The sequence below is a fragment of the Stegastes partitus genome, unplaced genomic scaffold (assembly GCF_000690725.1).
Source record: "Stegastes partitus isolate 25-593 unplaced genomic scaffold, Stegastes_partitus-1.0.2 Scaffold1411, whole genome shotgun sequence".
Classification (NCBI taxonomy): domain Eukaryota; kingdom Metazoa; phylum Chordata; class Actinopteri; family Pomacentridae; genus Stegastes; species Stegastes partitus.
This window is the reverse complement of record NW_007579142.1, coordinates 45,414-62,949: the sequence shown is the minus strand read 5'-3', so window position 1 is coordinate 62,949 and position 17,536 is coordinate 45,414. Positions and strand designations below refer to the sequence as shown.

General features: G+C 40.3%; 5 protein-coding genes across 5 annotated transcripts; 1 reads left to right on the top strand and 4 right to left on the bottom strand.

The window, feature by feature from the left end:
• Positions 1–78: 78 nt before the first annotated feature.
• LOC103370363 (claudin-4-like) lies at positions 79–1,490 on the bottom strand. The gene has a single exon (XM_008299390.1). The coding sequence runs from the start codon at positions 1,340–1,342 to the stop codon at positions 785–787; it is 558 nt and encodes a 185-aa protein (XP_008297612.1). The 5' UTR covers positions 1,343–1,490; the 3' UTR covers positions 79–784.
• A 1,761-nt stretch (positions 1,491–3,251) lies between these two features.
• On the bottom strand, positions 3,252–3,884 carry LOC103370361 (claudin-like protein ZF-A89). Its single transcript, XM_008299388.1, has one exon. The coding sequence runs from the start codon at positions 3,882–3,884 to the stop codon at positions 3,252–3,254; it is 633 nt and encodes a 210-aa protein (XP_008297610.1).
• A 2,146-nt stretch (positions 3,885–6,030) lies between these two features.
• On the top strand, positions 6,031–6,772 carry cldn29 (claudin 29). The gene has a single exon (XM_008299387.1). The coding sequence runs from the start codon at positions 6,034–6,036 to the stop codon at positions 6,664–6,666; it is 633 nt and encodes a 210-aa protein (XP_008297609.1). The 5' UTR covers positions 6,031–6,033; the 3' UTR covers positions 6,667–6,772.
• Positions 6,773–7,977: 1,205 nt separating this feature from the next.
• LOC103370359 (claudin-4-like) lies at positions 7,978–9,218 on the bottom strand. Its single transcript, XM_008299386.1, has 2 exons — positions 9,194–9,218; positions 7,978–9,069 (listed from the first exon to the last, which is right to left on the bottom strand). The coding sequence occupies exon 2, from the start codon at positions 9,031–9,033 to the stop codon at positions 8,398–8,400; it is 636 nt and encodes a 211-aa protein (XP_008297608.1). The 5' UTR covers positions 9,034–9,069; positions 9,194–9,218; the 3' UTR covers positions 7,978–8,397.
• A 1,249-nt stretch (positions 9,219–10,467) lies between these two features.
• LOC103370358 (claudin-4-like) lies at positions 10,468–11,679 on the bottom strand. Its single transcript, XM_008299385.1, has one exon. The coding sequence runs from the start codon at positions 11,509–11,511 to the stop codon at positions 10,870–10,872; it is 642 nt and encodes a 213-aa protein (XP_008297607.1). The 5' UTR covers positions 11,512–11,679; the 3' UTR covers positions 10,468–10,869.
• Positions 11,680–17,536: the final 5,857 nt, after the last annotated feature.

The following is a 17,536-nucleotide window of genomic DNA, read 5'->3' as shown; positions in this document are numbered from 1 at the left end:
TTCTTTCTGTGTCTTTGCAAACGAAACATGCTAAATAGTTGTTACCAAAGTAAGAACAAAAAGTACACGACTTAGGCATAAAGATAAGAAATATACAAAGGGAATTTATTGGTATGTCATAAAAAAAAGAATTACAAAAATGAACAGTTTTGTCCTTTTGACATGGCCAGCAACTGCATAGCTTTGTAAGCATGAACTGAGACATTCGCTACAATTCAACTTTCATTGGAAAAGTTAACTTTTTATTTAGCTTATTGATTTGCTGTGTCCCATTTAATTTCTGCTGGCACTGACATACAATAAAACAACAAGTAAAACTCTGAGAAATTTCCTCACTACGCAGGCAGTTAAAAAAAGAACACTAAGATTATGATTAAACACCAACAGTCTAAAACGTGTATTCTTGCAGCATTCATAATTTGTACTATACATATAAAAACACTTCACATAACCTTCATGTAGCATTCTGTAACATCATATGATGCAGCTCGTAGCTCAAGCAGACTTCATTTTTTATGGTTCACTTTAAAAACACAAACAGTACATGCCCTGGACATGCAATTCATAGTTAGGGTTACAAGCTGCATGTTTTTTCACAGATATGAAACTTATTTTTTTTGCAAAACATCAGCATAGTGCAATTAGTATTGAAATAAATGAAGAAATTAGAGCTTTAATCAAAGCCTGAATCTAAATAAAGTCAATCACAGTAAACAATTATTGTACATTTAGTTTGTTTGGATGCACAGCATTGTGAACTCCACTGTGGTTCCCTCCTCTCTCTTCAGCATCTGTAGGTGGTACACAGCACACTTCCTCCGATGACAAGCAGAGCGCCGGACGCCCAGCCCACATATATGGAAGCTCCGAGTTCTCCCCTCCTTGACTCTGTTGGCAAAGGGTTGTAAAAACCTGTTATGATGGTGTGAGCCGACCAGCTGACTGGAATAATGCACAGGAGCCCTGCTATTATAAACACAACGCCTCCAGCCAGGCCAACGTTGGTTTTGGTCAGCCGGTCGTCACGGAAGAAGTTGGTGCAGCGAGCCCCGACCACCGTGAGCCCGATGGCCACCACGCTGACACCAATGGAGGCGCAGATCAGAGCCCTAGAGGCCTGCAGGTCCTGTGGCAAAGCCAGAACAGAGTCATAGGCTTTACATTGTGATTGTCCCGTGCTCTGGATCACACAGTTCATCCATAAACCCTCCCAGAAGATCTGAGAGGTGATGATGTTTGCCCCAACGAAGGCCGTCACTTTCCACATGGGCAGCCCACAGATGAGGATGGTGCCAAGAAAGCCGATGATTGCCAAACACAAGCCAACGATCTGAGTCTGCATGTTGACAAAAACAAAAAAACAATCCAAAATTCTAACAATTCAAAAGTAAAAGGAATAAAATCCACCTTTAGTCGAGCTTAAGATCATTTTTGCTACAAGCTCTGCCTCGGCTGGAAAAGCTGCTGGTAGTGTTTTGCTGTTTGGTTTTGCACTGCAGGTATGAGGAGTGCAACAGGGAGGGGACTCGCTAGTTTGTGGGTCAGGTTTCCTGCTTGTCCTGATTCCTGCTCGGCCTGAATGCGTAGGAGGTGAAAGCCGCTTTGTGATCCAAGACTAAAGGCTTTGACGGCAGATTTGAAATGGACTGAAGCATTTTTAGCCATATCTAGAAATGCAAGAAGGCACATTTTGTCAGTTTGCACTTTAATGCATTTAAAACTGACAAAAAAAGTTACATGAATGCTTGAACTTTCTATTCTTTTTTTTAAAGTATTTACTTTTTAGAGTTTGAGAGGCAAACACTGGACAGAAAAAATCCACAGACATGCAAGAGTGAAATGTATATCAGCACCTGTTCAATCAAAGCTCACCAGTGTAATTCAACTATTTGGCCAAAAAAAGGCTTTAATAGTTGTCTTTAAAGTTTACCTGTGTGTTGCTAGTGCGTAAAACCAAACCTGCAAAATGAAAGCTCACTCAGTTATATAATTGTGATTTTCAAAGATAACAATTAAGAAAAACGTACTTTACAAAAGAGATCAACTGCATACATGATAAAACAGGCTACACGACTAAAAGTCAGTGAATAAAATCTGAGCTTTAAAAAAAAAAGGAAGTCCAAGTCAAGTTATATACTGTGAGCAAATTAAATCCACCTAAAGGACTATTGGAGACACTTTAGACTCAAGTGTAAATCACAAAATGCTTCAACTCCATTTTGTTGCTTCAGTTCAGTGCTGCCTCATTGAACAGAACCACCGTTATCAGTGAAACCTGTTTTTCCTGCTACACTTTAAAATCTGATAAAGGTCCATCATATGCCCAGTCTTCAACCATGCCAGTGTCAGTTGTCGTTGCAACTCTTGTTTCAAAGTAAGAGCCCATTGTTTAAAAAAAAAAAAAAATCCTGGATAATCAAATTCTGCCTTTGTTAAACTAACATTCTAGTCTGGATTTCTTTACAAGTGGTTTAATAGAAATCAAAAATGTGTTTTAAAAAATTTTAAGTACAGCTTGGTGCTTTATTTTGGAGGTTAATCAAATGTTTGTCAGTTGGCCAACATGTACTTGAACAGTTTCTCTTAAATTTAGCAGATACCATGATCCATCCCATTTGCAACCAACACCTCACTAATGAGTTATCAGTCTTTAGCTAAAAGAACTCTGCTTTGGTTTGTTTAAGCAAAGACATTAAACGGCACAGGTAATGTTCAGGTCACTCAGTAAATCCCACTTGTTTTCAGATCTTAGTTTACTGCACACTTAAGTGTGAATTGGGACTGGCATCCCCCACAGAGCTTCTTCTGCATTCTAGTGCAGTGACATTCAACACAGTAGAGTTAACACCTACACAGGCACTCTTGTATTTTTTCCCCCCCCAGACTACGCAAAGATTAACTAAGACCAACTAAGACTGCAAGTGACTTACAGAAACACAAATGAACTGCAAAATAATCACCGACTCTAGATGTTGCATTTTACCTTTTGGGATCAGTTTTGACTGATCAAGAAAACCCAGAGTGAAGATTCACAAGGTGGAAGTTAAAGAGCTCAGGCGTTAAAGACAGTTTTTAAATCAGTTACTGAAAAAAATAGAAGGTCCACAGAGAATATGTAGCAAAGTTTAATTTATTTAAAAAATAATCAGTAAAACATTTTCATACATAGTTAAAACCATTAAAAGAATGACTTGAGTTCAGTCCTTGTGTGAGACACAAGTGTGCAAGATTTTAGGATACTTGCAGTCATTTCAAACGTAGGCTCCTGCACTGGCTGTTGAGCGAGAAGCAGAATATTTGACAGAGTATCTGCTGTCCTTACGCTCCTGACATTGACAGCAGAGAAGAGCCCCTCCGATGAGCAGGAGTCCTGCAGATCCCCAGCCGATGAACAGCGAGGCTCCCAGCTCCCTCCTCTGTGCGTCAGACACGATGGGGTTGTAGAAGTTCCTGATGATCTCGTGTGCAGACCAGGACACGGGGATGAGGCACAGGATCCCGCCAACAATGAAGAACACACCTGCAGCAATGGCTACTTTACTCTTGGCCAACTCGTCTTCGATGCAGTTGGTGCACTTCCCGCCTGCGACAGCAAGCAGGATTCCCATAAAGACGACCAAGATGGAGATGACCACCAGGGCCCGGGCAGCCTGCAGGTCTCGGGGCAGAGCCAGCATGGAGTCGTACACTTTGCACTGCATCTGTCCAGTGCTCTGCTTCACACAGTTCATCCACAGACCTTCCCAGAAGATCTGCGCTGTCACAATGTTGTTCCCAACAAAGGCAGACACCTTCCACATCGGCAGGGCACAGATGATGATGTCTCCCAAAAAGCCGACGGCCGCCAAAAAGATGCCAAAGATCTGGAGACCTGCAGATGCCATCTTTATCTCACAAAACACAGAAATAGCAAAAAAGAGTTAGCTGCACTTGCAATGAAACACAGAGTAGAGCCTCACCTGCAGCTTTTAAATCCACATGGTCACTGTGGTGTCTCCTGATTGGTTGTTTGAAATTGTTCAAAGTAAAAACACCTGCGAACATTAAGTTAGGAAGCTGAGTGTGGAAGATTATGTGAAGCACATCCATAGATGTTCAGCTTCAGATTAATACACAAACCTTTTTAGCTCCATCAATTCAAATACATGTTTTGTTTATTAATCTGGAATTTTCTTTGTGTTATTTTGAATAAATGCAATTGCGATGATTTTAATCCTGTTAAAACAGTTAATTTGCAAATCAGGCTTCGAAAGAAATGTGGCAGGAAAGTGTGCCTATTCATATTTATTATTACTACCTTGGTGCAAAATGTAACTGCCATGAACATGAGACTTTATTGATGGCAGCCTGCTCGGCACTTCATTTCATGCTCTTTTAGCAGCGCAGTAATGGAGCTGAGTGATTCCACCTGTCCTGATTATCCTGTGAGCCTCAGCTGACCTGTTGCCTTGAGTTTACTGTTTGTGCACATGTGGAAAACACCCACATTAAAATGAACAAAATAAAACAGCAAAACAGACATAGGAGTAAGATGTGAAGGACTGGAATACAGATATTCCACAGAGAGAAAATGTTACAAGATATATAAGATTGTATAGATATATGGTAATATTTTACCAAATAACAACAGAACTTTATTTTTTATGCATTTATACTTTGCTTTTTTATTCAATATAATTCAATGAGACAGAATAAAGTGTAAAATTCTTGAATTAGGATTTCTACTGCAGTGCTTCTCAACTTTTTTCTTTTTTTCCCCCGTGCATCCCTATCAAATGAGCTTAAACCTCTTGCTTAGTGCAGCCTCACTGAGCTGCTGGCTTTGCTGTAGACTCTTAGACTGCAGTCAGACTTCAAGCAAATGTGGGCCAAATCGGGTTTATTTTCTCGTGTGTGGGTCAGATATGCTTTTCATAGAACAGCACAAATCATATAAGATCAGATCTTTTCCATTCTGATACTTCCACATGTGATGCTAAATCATATACAAACCTGACGTTTTGCAATAAAAGCAAGTCTGAACAGTCATATCAGAATTCATGAGGTGAACTCTGTGTCTTGCTGTGAGAGTCTCATAGAGCTGATAGATGTACTTAAGGTAACTCTTGACATCCTGAAATTCTGGATTTTATCTGTTTCATTTAAGCCATTCGCGTCACGATCCCGTCACTCACTGCATCCGCACACTCCGTACAAAAGAAGCCGACGTTGCTCCACATTTGCCTCTTTTTCATCATCCTCATTATCATCAGCTCATGTCACATTTCAAAATGGAACCATACGTGCTGACTTTAGTGGCCTCCTTGTTTGCGTTTGTATGGTACAGCGTGCTATAAGTGAATCTGGGTCAGTTCAATACTGTCACCAGCTCACATTGGAATCTGATAATGAGCAAAAATTCCACTCTCAGGCTCGCAAAATGAACATGGCCGGAGTTCTGTTTCATGAGTTTTAGCTGTCTAATTTTCTGTTGTTTATAATGACATTATCATGCTAAAACTGGGCAGAATTCCCAGTCCTTTAGACTAGCTTACTGATTATTTTTCTCACCTCCAGTGTGGGGATATATTTTCTAAAGCGCATCAACATTTCTACTTTTATAAAGGCTGAGCTTCTCCACAATCGTTCCACACATCCAGTGGCAATGGAAAAATCTGTATAATCCACTATTGTTACATTTGGTTTGCAAAGGACTTTGAAGTTAAAGTTCTACAGCATTTTTCATGCCATAAAGTTAGATTTTCATGTTTGACTTCTGGCCGTGTTTGACTGAACCACAGTGTTGAAGCTTCTTTTCTTTCTCTGAGCCCTGCTGGGGCACCAGAGGGCCTCTTTGTGGGAGAGAAACACCTCTGAACTCAAAGACAGCATGATGAATGTTTATATCTGAGCAATGGAGCCAGAGCCCACCCAGAGAAGGGGGGTACTTGGGGGCATTTGTAGGTCATATAAAACTTCCCGACAGTGGGAGAACCTTTAGTTGGCAACCGGCAAAGAGCTGAGACACTACAAGGGAAAAGAAGGCAAACCACAATGGCATCTTTAGGACTGCAGATTCTGGGTGTCGGGCTCGCAGTGCTTGGATGGATTGGAAACATACTGATCTGCATGCTGCCCCTGTGGAAAGTGTCTGCTTTCATTGGGAACAACATTGTGGTGGCTCAGACTATCTGGGAAGGACTGTGGATGACCTGTGTGGTGCAGAGCACTGGCCAGATGCAGTGCAAGGTCTACGACTCCCTGCTGGCTCTGCCTCCGGACCTCCAGGCAGCCCGAGCCATGGTGGTTATCGCCATCCTGTTCTCTCTGTTCGGCCTGCTGCTCTCTGTGGTCGGAGGCAAATGCACAACCTGTATTGGAGATAAAGCAGCAAAAGCGAGAGTGGCCATCTCTGCAGGCGTTTTCTTCATCCTGAGCGGGGCTCTGTGCCTCGTAACCGTGTCTCTGCCTGCTAATACGATCATAAAGGACTTCTACAACCCCATGGTTCCTGATGCTCAGAGGAGGGAGCTGGGAGCCTGTTTGTACATGGGCTGGGGAGCAGCAGGACTCCTGCTGATTGGCGGCGCTCTGCTCTGTTGTCAGTGTCCATCAGGAAGAGACCGCTACAACGGTGCAAAGTACTCGCCGCCTAAATCCACAACACCGGGGAAGGAATTTGTCTGAGCTGCAGCATCACATGAGAAGCAGGACTTGACTTTACATACAAACCTGTTGCTTATCACGTTACGATTTGCATTGTGACTAACGTCTTTTGACTAACACACTGTGCCATCTGTTTCAAAACAATGGAACATTAAGGTATGAACCATGTTAGATTAATGCAGCATGGATTTAGGTTTGCAGTTATTTTTTTGTGTGTGTGATGATTTCAGTATGAATTCCAACTCTCCTGATGTTTACGTGATTGTTGTTGGGAACATAAACACTTCAGAAAGAGCCATGTATTTGATATGCAGGATGTATTTTTATTTTATTTTTCTTCTGTCAAACAATAAACTGCATTGTGGTCAACAATTTTATGTTTTTATTTTCAGTGTACCTTCCCTCAAAAATTACTCTTATCATTATATGTTACATTTTACAGGGAATTATTCAAATATTACTTGTTTTAATGGCTATAGCTACTTTAAAGATTTTACACACAAAGCATGTGATTTGCAAAAACGTCCGTTGTTTGTAATTTGACTGCCTTAACAGTAGTCTAAGGATAGAGGGAGTTCTAGGCTTGACCATATAAAACAATCTAATTAAGGTCCCCCTCAGCTAAATAAACACGGAAATGCAACTTACACATTCATACATCAGTATGAATAATTCTTAGCGTCTTTTGCATTTGATGCTTTAAGCACATTTTGTTGATAATAGCATTTTAGTGCAGGCGTTTTACTTGTAATTAACTACTTTCACATTTTGGTTCTGTTACTTCTACTAAAGTAAAAAAAAATCTGTCCAGTCTGAGAAGCCACAATGGATCCAGGAACAGTGGTTAAAAATCACTGGGGCGTATTGTGTTTCTTGTCAGACGAGTTTCAACCGAGAATCGGTAAACAAAAAGAAAACCATTAAAGAGGTTTAGGATATATCGTCCTGACAAGACTTGGCAGATGTGCTCTTACTGGGCAAAGTGTAAATATCCATTCTTTGCAGATATAAAACTGTCCCTTAGCAACATGAATTCAAGCATGCACAACACACTGTTGTCTCTGTCAGTGACATCCATTTTACCCCAGACAGAAACTGTAAATTACAGTCTTAATACAAGGGCAGTCGATTACAGCATGGCAAACATCTCAACCAGATACAGTACATTCCCAGGAGTCGACTCCTCTGAATTCCTGCACATCTTATCGTTAGAGGTTAGTGAGAAGTGCAGTTCCAGTTTTATTAGACTGCAGGTACAGAGTGAACGAAAGAAAGGAAGACGTAAGCAGCAGTATGAACAAAGAAGCTTTATTTCTGACATTTGAGTCCAACAGTCATTATTACATTTTTGTACAGGTAAGTATAAAAAAAAACTTAATTGATTGAAATGTTTGATTGTCACAGTTTCTCTTAGCAGCAGCTTATGCAAGAGTTAGAAAAGGGAATTTTAATTAGGAACTTGTCAGTATTCACATTTATCACATTTATCATTATCAAGTCCATTCAAGGAGTACAACCACTGGCTGTTCAAAGTTTATATCCCAGAAAATCCTTTAAATGCATTATGTTATTCAGTGCACTAAAATATTCTAAAAAAAAAAAAAAAAAATCATTCAAATTTAGAAAATGAGTGGACGAATTCCTCTCTATCAGCCAAGCCTACATGGATATAGAATGTAGTTTTCTTTCTTCTTACGTTTTTCAGTCTCAGCAACAACATCTTTGAGCAAAATGGATTCATAACAAAAACACTCACACATAGTCCACATTTGAAGATACGGTTCTTGCAGGGACAAACTTGGCAGGCATGTAGGGTCTGCCGTCCTTTGGGGGGCAGTTGTTGCAGAGCAGGCCTCCTCCCAGCAGCAGCAGCCCAGTGGAGCCCCAGCCGATGTACAGAGCAGCTCCAAGCTCTCTTCTTTGAGCTGCAGTCAGAAGGGGGTTATAGAAGTCCCTGATGACTGCGTGAGCTGACCACGACACTGGAATCATGATGAGCAGGGCTGCTATGATGAAAATCACTCCAGACACGATACAGGCTTTGGCTTTGGCCACTTCGTCCTCCATGCAGTTGGTGCACTTTCCTCCCACCACGGCCATGAGGACGCCGAACACTCCGACAATCACAGAGATGACCACCATGGCCCTGGCGGCCTGCAGGTCCTGAGGCAGAGCCAGCATGGAGTCGTACACTTTGCACTGCATCTGCCCCGTGCTCTGCACCACGCAGTTCATCCACAAGCCTTCCCAGATAACCTGGGCGGTGACGATGTTCGCCCCGACAAAGGCGGTGACTCTCCACATGGGCATAGCGCAGGTGATGATGGTGCCCAGCCAGCCGACGAAGGCTAGCAGCACGCCCATTATCTGGAGGCCCTGAGAAGCCATGGTTATACTGCTGCAACCAGGACTCTGCACAGGAAACTAGAAGAAAGAAAAGGTTGCACTTGTAGAAATATTCCCATTTCGGTGATTATTTAATTCTGAATGCATAAAAACACTCCAGGTTTTACTGGTTTTGGGGTTTTAGTGTATTCTGTTGTCTCACCTGCTTGAAGATGTGTTTGCTGTGCTGCTGTGATGCTCTGAGGTGCCACTGTGAGAAGATAACTGCCTCCTGTCATGGTCTGAACTTTCAGGGTGGAGTTTCTTGCCTCACAGACAAAGAAGGAAAGCTGAGAACTGATATCCTCAACCCTTGTTCTCTCTCTGTTCATTGTTCCCACACATTCAAGCTTTGTTACCTCAAGCAAGGCCTCACGAGTGGAAACAATGGCTGCAGATCCCAGCTGTGCTCGCACACACACACACACACACACACACACACACACACACACACACAGACACAGGTCAGGTTGAGCCTTGAGCAAACACAAACTCTATACTACTAGTTTCAGTGTGTTTCCCTAAAAATAGATCAAAAAGGGGATTTTATTCTAAAAAGAAAAGAAAGTTAACAAAGTTCCAAAAGTCAGTTTTTGTTCAAACAGCCTAGAACTAATCCCCTAATTGTTCTTTCATTTACACTACAAATATACCTGATAACACTGCCTGTCTGCTGTCGTGATCATCAGTCTTGTGTTAACTCTGAGTTTGTGTGTTTATTCAGTAAAAATTAACATAGAGGGACTCTTAGAAACAGGAAATGTTTACTTTACAAAAGTGAACCAAAACTGCTGCATCAGTTTTGCAGTAAAAACCTCATACAAAGAGGAAATAAATGTTTCTTGGCTTTTCAATATTTACTCTCTTAACAAATGGAACACCTGCAACCTGAAAGCTGAGTGAGTAGGACACATACCACCTGGGTTCAAACGCTGTGAAGCAGTGACTCTGTGGTCTGACGACCAGAGGCCGCACCTAAACTGCATTTCATTCCCCTGCTCCCATTGCCCAACATCCTATCTCTTTCCACTGCAGTATATAAATAATAAAATAATCTTTATAAAGAAAAAAACAAAACAATAAAAATAGGTTCTGTGAGTCAGTACGGAGTTCAAATGCTGTTGCCTGTAGGCTCACAGTTTGAACAAAAACAAGTTTCCAGCCATCGGGCCTCTTCCTTTGTGCCACACCTAAACCTGATCAACAGGAAAGTCAGACAATAGCTGCTTCTAAAATGTTGTAAAGGAACCGTGTTCTGTTCATAATGCACCTGTAAATGCATCACTAAATGTAATAATAGCAGGCTAATAATATTAAAACAGTCAAGACAGCAATGCTTGATGTAAGAACTCAAATAAAATACTGATTCGCTTCATTTTAAGACCAATAAATGAACCGTGCTGAATGCAGATGTGTAAAAATAAAAAGCAAGTGATCTCAGATTTGTAAACAATAAAAATATTTATTTACAATGCAAATGCCACATAATGAATGTCACGCACAGTTCATAAAAACAAACCACATACACATGGCCAAAAGTCAGCATTTTGAAAATAAAACTGGGGTTATAGAATAATTGTACTACTAAGAAAAGACTTACGAATATTCATACAATATTAAAACAGCCATACATGTACAAGTAGTGAACATATACAGATGAATTTCTCCGTTGGGTGTGTCTCCTTTCTTGCCTGTAACTGCCATCAAACACTCTCATGAGAAGTAACTTTTGGTCGAGTAACATCCTGACATACGAACACTCCCAACCCAGCAGCACCAGTGTATCTGTCCCAGTAAACGTTGCTTTGTGGAAGCTATTTACTGATTTCCGGAGCTGTTTCAGACGTAGTCCTTCCCAGATGCTGGTGCCGAGGCATCAGATCTGGCAGCTTTGTACCTGGCAGTGTAGGAATCATCTTTCTTGGGGCAGTTGCAGCAGAGCATCCCCCCTCCGATCAGCATCAGAGCAGCCGCCCCCCACCCGATGTAAAGCGCAGCACCCAGCTCTCTCTTCTGGGCATTGACCAATAGCGGGTTGTAGAAGTCCCGGATGATGGTGTGTGCCGTCCAGCAGACAGGGATGAGGCAGAGGGCCCCGGCGACGATGAACACAACCCCAGCAGCAATGCCCACCTTGACCTTTGACGACGGATCCTCCACACAGTTGGTGCACTTTCCCCCAGCGACGGAGAGCAGGATGGCCATGATGCCCACCACGATGGAGATGACGATCAGGGCCCGGGCGGCCTGGAGGTCAGAGCTGAGGGCCAGCATGGAGTCATAGACCTTACACTGCATTTGGCCTGTGCTCTGCACCACGCAGCTCATCCAGATGCCTTCCCAGGATGTCTGCGAGGTGACGATGTTGCTGCCGATGAAAGCAGTGACCTTCCACATGGGAAGGGCGCACACGATGATGGCACCGATCCACCCAATGATCCCCAGGGCAGTGCCCAGCATTTGGAAGCCAGCAGACACCATTGTGGATTTGTTGTTTGAGTTCCGTCAAATGAAACTTCTTTTTCGTTTAAGCACTCACTCAAAAGCTCTCTGTGTAAATTCCTTTGTTGGAGCGGTGTAGGCCTGTAGGTTGTTTGGCTATTTTTAAGATGGAGGCAAGTTCCCTGGTAGTCAGGTGAGTTTGTTGAATGGGTGAGGATTGAGGGGAGAGTGGCTACATATGCCTGAAGGAGGAGGGGCCATGTGGAAAACCAGCTCACCGTCATCAGCCCTTCTCTTTAAGTCCAGCCCCTAACTCCATGGGCTCAAAACCTGTTCACCCAGTCCCAAGCACCCTGCCTTATTACGTTTTAAAAGGAAAACATGTCCGCCCTCTTAGCATGTAGCACCACATGACACAATAAACCACAAAATTTCAACATAATATAATAATCTTATTTAAAAAGTTGATGACAACAGGACATTCTATTGTTCATCATTCTTTCCCTTAAATTTCAACAGCAGGTGGGTGGAATGAAGTACTGAGTGACAGATGACTCACTCTGTTTGAATGACAGCACCACCGACGGAAACGTCTGACACCAAATATGGTCTTGTGCTCAATGTTTTTGTTGTATTATTAATTCACAAAATATGGATGACATGCTGCTGAAGTCAAAATCGATACCATGAATTGCTCAACTGTACACAGCTAATTAGGCAAAAGATTCTTTTATTAGATAGATAGATAGATAGATAGATAGATAGATAGATAGATAGATAGATAGATAGATAGATAGATAGATAGATAGATAGATAGATAGATGGTGGTGATTTTAATTAAATGTTTAATTAAAGTCCCAACATTGATTAGATCCCTTAGACATAACATATTCAGACTATGTTTTTCATGAAAACAATCCCCTCCTGCCCTAAAACGGTGTTGATATATTTATACCCAACTACTTCTTCTTGAATGTGCAGAACTATGACATCCCTAACTCTTTTTCATGCACCCTTCCCCACTTTCTGCAGCTCAAGCACACCAACAACACTGTATCACAACACTGTAGAACTATTTTACGCGACACAATCGCAAGTTGTAATATTGGAGTAATTAAGCTTTTTGAACCACAAAAACGATTCTGAAGAATGATACAGAAAGCTGCACCCTGGAACCTGACCGGATTGATTCCTTTGACTTCTTACATATAAAACTCCAGACATTTGGATTTGTGTTTTTAAGATGATCATCAGTACGCTGCAGTTTCAAGGAGCCACAATGTTGATTTCACCTCCAATGTGTTTTCTAGCATATAGAAAACACCATATGGACATGCTAACAAAGCAAAAAAAAATAACTTGATTTTCAGTGGAGGGAATCTTTAATAAAGTAACACATTATGTCTCGGGCTTCAAGTGACTTTTAATGTTTTCAGTATTTAACCAAAACCACAATATTTCTCTTCACCAAGTCTCGAGTCTCATACATGGACAGAAAAATTAGATTCATCAGCTTTAGCTGATACAAGCAGTTATGGTTTTGCGAGATCAAATATTAAAGGAAAACTAACTAAAACTACATTGTCAGTGGTGAGTTTATGCATATTTTCTGTACGACACAGTAAACAGTGAACAAGTATTGGAGTTTGACTTACAAGGGCAACTCTATAGCCAAGTTTATGGGGTTCACTTCACATGATTGTGAATGCCTTTACCCATGTATATGATCAAAAAATAAAATCACTGACAGTAAAGCTAAAAATAACTGTCATGCAATCAAGATAGGGAAAAAAGTATGGTATACACTTAAAGATACCACTGTAAAACTAATCATTATGCACACTGGTACATTTGAGAAGGACTGTATTATGTATATGTTATGAACTGTAAAATGTACAATATTTCCCTCTGAAACAAAGTAGAGATTTTAAAAAGTCAAAATACAAAATATTTGAAAACTGTGTGCAGAACTTGAGTAAATGTACTTCCACCACAGCCAAAAAAAGGAGCCTTTCGGTATCAGTCACAGTAATTCAGTGTGTTGGTAATTCTAACTTAAGTGTTTACGTTAATTGTGCAGTTAGGTGCAGCTTAAATGTGACACAAAGAAGCAATTTCTGCTGCCTTGATGGAAAATGTAATGATTACTCTGAAAGAAAGAAAAGAAATCATTAAGGCAAAATAATCATTTCTAATCTAATAATTCTAAACATGTGGGGGGCAAATTAAGCTGTGAATAAAATGAACCTCAGTGCAGCGTGAACAAGCGTGCTCACACTTTGTCACACAGTTGCAATTAAAACAAGTTAATGAGACACACAATATGCAAGATGTGAATTTCTATGGTGACTCCTCCACAAGCAATCGTAATACACCAGTGTGGTTTCACGAAGGCACTTCTCTGTGAGGTTCGATAATTCAACAGAAATGGTCCAAGTGCGCTGGTGAAGTGTGACTTTTTGAGGAACTGAATTACATTTCTCAAAGGAACAAATATGATTTATTGGGAGCAGAATCATCAATGACAAAAATAAAGCAATTATGTGAACTAAAGGCTGAGGTTGGAATTGAGAGAAGCTCTGTTCTGTTCAGGCTGTGCGTGTTGTGTGAATCCGACTGAAGGCCGATTGTACGCGAGGACATACAGGAGTGTTTTGTTCACAGAAGATCACAAGAACATAGTTTGATCTTCATGTGAAGTTGGTAGGGGGGGGCAGCAAAGAGCAGTGAGTGACGTATTTAACGGGTCTCAGTGTTGTAACGCTGACTTGAAAGAGAAACTCTGAAGTTTGACTCTTCTGTCTGCTATTCTCTGCTCTGCCCAAAGGGAGGCAGCAGCTTCTCAAAACCTTTCTGTCATTTTACTGAATGTGTGTGTCTGTGTGAGACTCAGAGGAAACAGAAGCCACATAAAACCAGTTACGTTTTAAATCTCATGTACATATACAGTCGTCCTCAAATGCATTCATATCCTTACATTAAAGAAAAGACAACATTCCCAATAGCCACTCAAATAACTACAAACTGAAAAATATTATAATAAACAAAAAATTGTTAAATTATAGTTTAGTGAAATAAGATGTTGCTTTTGAATTGTGGTTGAAAAAGAATAATTTAAAAGAAACAAAACTGTCCTGGACAAATTATAACACTTTGCTGATGACAGTGGGCCAAAATACCTGTCAACAGGTGCAGAAGTCTGATTGAGAGTTACAGAAAACACTTGATTGCAGTGATCGCCTCAAAGGGTTGTTCAACAAAATATTATTTCATGGGTCCCATCATGTTTGTTTGCTTGTGTGTTTTTTGTTTGTTAGTTTTTTTAATATTTCAGTTGAACCACAATTCAAAAGCAATGTCATGATGTCCAACATTTTTTTTATTTATTATTACTTTTGTCAATTTCAGCTTATTTCAATGACAGCTGTTTTTTTCCTTCTGTAATGGGAGGGTATGAATCCATTTGAGGATGACTGTGTATATATATATATATATATATTTAAATCTTGTCAGTTTAATGCAGTTTGGTTTGTACTTCTTTATGATGCAGAAAACAACAGACAACTTTGTATGTACAAGGAGAAAGAGGGATGGTTGGATGATTGTGAAAGTGTGACATTGTTCAAAGAGCTTTTAACTGTAGGTCTTATGCGTCCATAAATCTCTAAGCAGCCATTAAATCTGAGGCTCCCAACCTCTTTCAAAGCACTTCAGACTCAGTAACGTGCAGAGCAGAGCTGCCACAGACCAATGATCTCATAAAGGCTGCCAGTGGAAATCCCCGACTCTCCCTTTGAGATGACCAGCGTGAAATGAAAGGAATTTGATTGTCAATAGATACTTGAAAATGTGTGTGAAAAAAACGTTCCTCATTATAAAAGTTTCGTTTTTGTATGCATTTTATAAAAAGTGGTGAAACATGTTTATGAGGTCCAGTCAGGCCAACAGTATCTATTACATTTTACTGCCACCAGCTCATCTTGATTTACAGAGAGTTTAAGTATTTGCTATCTTTAAGAGGACTGAAGAGGTGTTTCAGTTTCTACTGCAGTTATGAACAAGTTTCATGCTTATCAGTTGTAACCGTTGTGTAATCTTCTTTCTCAGATTTTTAAAATGTCAAATATTTAGTTCTGGACACTTCAAATGGATCTAATTTTTAAGAAGTTAACAACTGTGGTTTGAAAGTGATGAATTACATAGCATCTTTGACATTTTTTTAATCAGTAATTCCACTGCAATAGAAGCATTTTTAAGTATTGTATTGACTCATTTCTAAATTTGTACTTTTAGCTTAATACCACATAAAGTATTTACAACAAAATGTACAAAATGGGTCAAAGGTAAAAGTGTCATGCAGAGAGCCACTTGTCAGTGTTACAGTATCAAATAATTGGGTTATCAGGTCAGTTAATCAATATGGAGGCTAATTTATAATGCTGTATAAATCTAGAAACAGATAAACCGCATTGTGGGTGTGTGCCTTTCCCGAAACCCATCAGGAAGCAATTTATATTTCTGTTTGTCCAGACTCACATACAGTATGTGTCATGTATGCAAATTCACTGACAAGTAAAAACAGAGTCAAATCCCTGTCGCGTGTTCACGTTTGGCCAATAAAGATGAATCTTATAGGAAGTTGTGCCATGACAGGGAACAGTGTTACAAATATGGATGTTGCTGCAACAAAGTCACAAATTTTAAAAGATGACTCTTTCACAAACATCTTAAACCCGGCAGCACAGAAGATCTTTACAATCTGAGAAATTGGCTTCCAAGACTAGTGTCAACAGTTCAGTTAACGACCAAATCTGAAATATTGTCACAATTTGCTTTTTTTTTCCTGAGTTATGGTGCTGAATAATGGCCAGAAAAGTGTTTTTGCAGAACATTATGATGTCACAGTGAAGCTGACCTTCAATTTTTTGCATATAAAATGTCAGCTTTTTATCCTTTTATATGTTTGTGTGAAATGTTCTCCGAATTAACACGTCAATTCTTGAATAATGAAAAAAAAACTATTTTTTGGGATAACAGTGATCTTTGACCACAAAATTCAGTTTATCCTGGAGTCCAAGTGAACGTTGCTGGCATATTTGAAAAAAAATTATTAAAAAAATCCTCAAAGGGGTTCCAGAGATGTTGTGTTCACGAGAACGGGAAGGACACCCAGAAACACAATGTCTCTGGCTTCTGCTGCCGAAGTATGAGGTCATAAGAGTGTGTTTTGTAATGTTTTTTTTAAATCATTAAAAAACAATGAATTTATAAGGTGCTTCAAAAGTTTTCAACATAGTCTTTAAAAACAATACATTTTCACATTTAAGCAGACAGAAATCAACTGGACTTCTCTTTTTAGGAGCTTGAAGACCCGTCACCTCTTCAGTCCTGAAGAACTGATGAAGCCTCTTGGACGAGAAGGGAAACATCTTCAAGAACCTTAAATAGGCGTCCAGTTGATTTGTACTGAAGCTCCGGGGATTAGTATGACCTAGATTACTAAGAATCTACACAGAAAAGACTGGTTGATATTTTCACCTTTAGTCATTTTACCTGCATCATATAACTTGAAGCTTGAACTGTTTACATTTTTCAGACCTACCATCAAGTGACCTGAATATAATGTCCCCTTATTTCAGGACTGTTGCAGCTCCTTCAGTGCTTCCACCCTGGAAGGGCCTTTTTTATAACCGTCTTCAATGCTGTATTTAGGTTACTATGATCAGTGTGTTGGCAGGAGTTGCAGACACGCATATATCCTATCTGGATTTCTCTTGGCAGTTCACCAAATAGATAAGGCTGTTATTCATCCAGTGCGCCCTCTGAAATACCACACACCCACTTGGATATGATGGTAGTTGAAGAAGAGCTCACACGCTCACAAATCTACTGACACACAGGCATAAACAACAGGGAAATGGATAATCCCTCTGCTAACTGAAACTCATTTATCAATTCCAGGGAGAGATAAAACCATGCAGTGAAACTTCTTTGAACAAATTGACTTTAATGGAGAATACAAGTGGATTCTTAGCAGTTACAAGCAAACTCTGCCGTTTGAGTA

Excerpts from the sequence above, each read along its gene's own strand:
- LOC103370363 (XM_008299390.1), bottom strand. The coding sequence starts at position 1,342 with ATGCAGACTCAGATCGTTGGCTTGTGTTTGGCAATCATCGGCTTTCTT.
- LOC103370361 (XM_008299388.1), bottom strand. The coding sequence starts at position 3,884 with ATGGCATCTGCAGGTCTCCAGATCTTTGGCATCTTTTTGGCGGCCGTC.
- cldn29 (XM_008299387.1), top strand. The coding sequence starts at position 6,034 with ATGGCATCTTTAGGACTGCAGATTCTGGGTGTCGGGCTCGCAGTGCTT.
- LOC103370359 (XM_008299386.1), bottom strand. The coding sequence starts at position 9,033 with ATGGCTTCTCAGGGCCTCCAGATAATGGGCGTGCTGCTAGCCTTCGTC.
- LOC103370358 (XM_008299385.1), bottom strand. The coding sequence starts at position 11,511 with ATGGTGTCTGCTGGCTTCCAAATGCTGGGCACTGCCCTGGGGATCATT.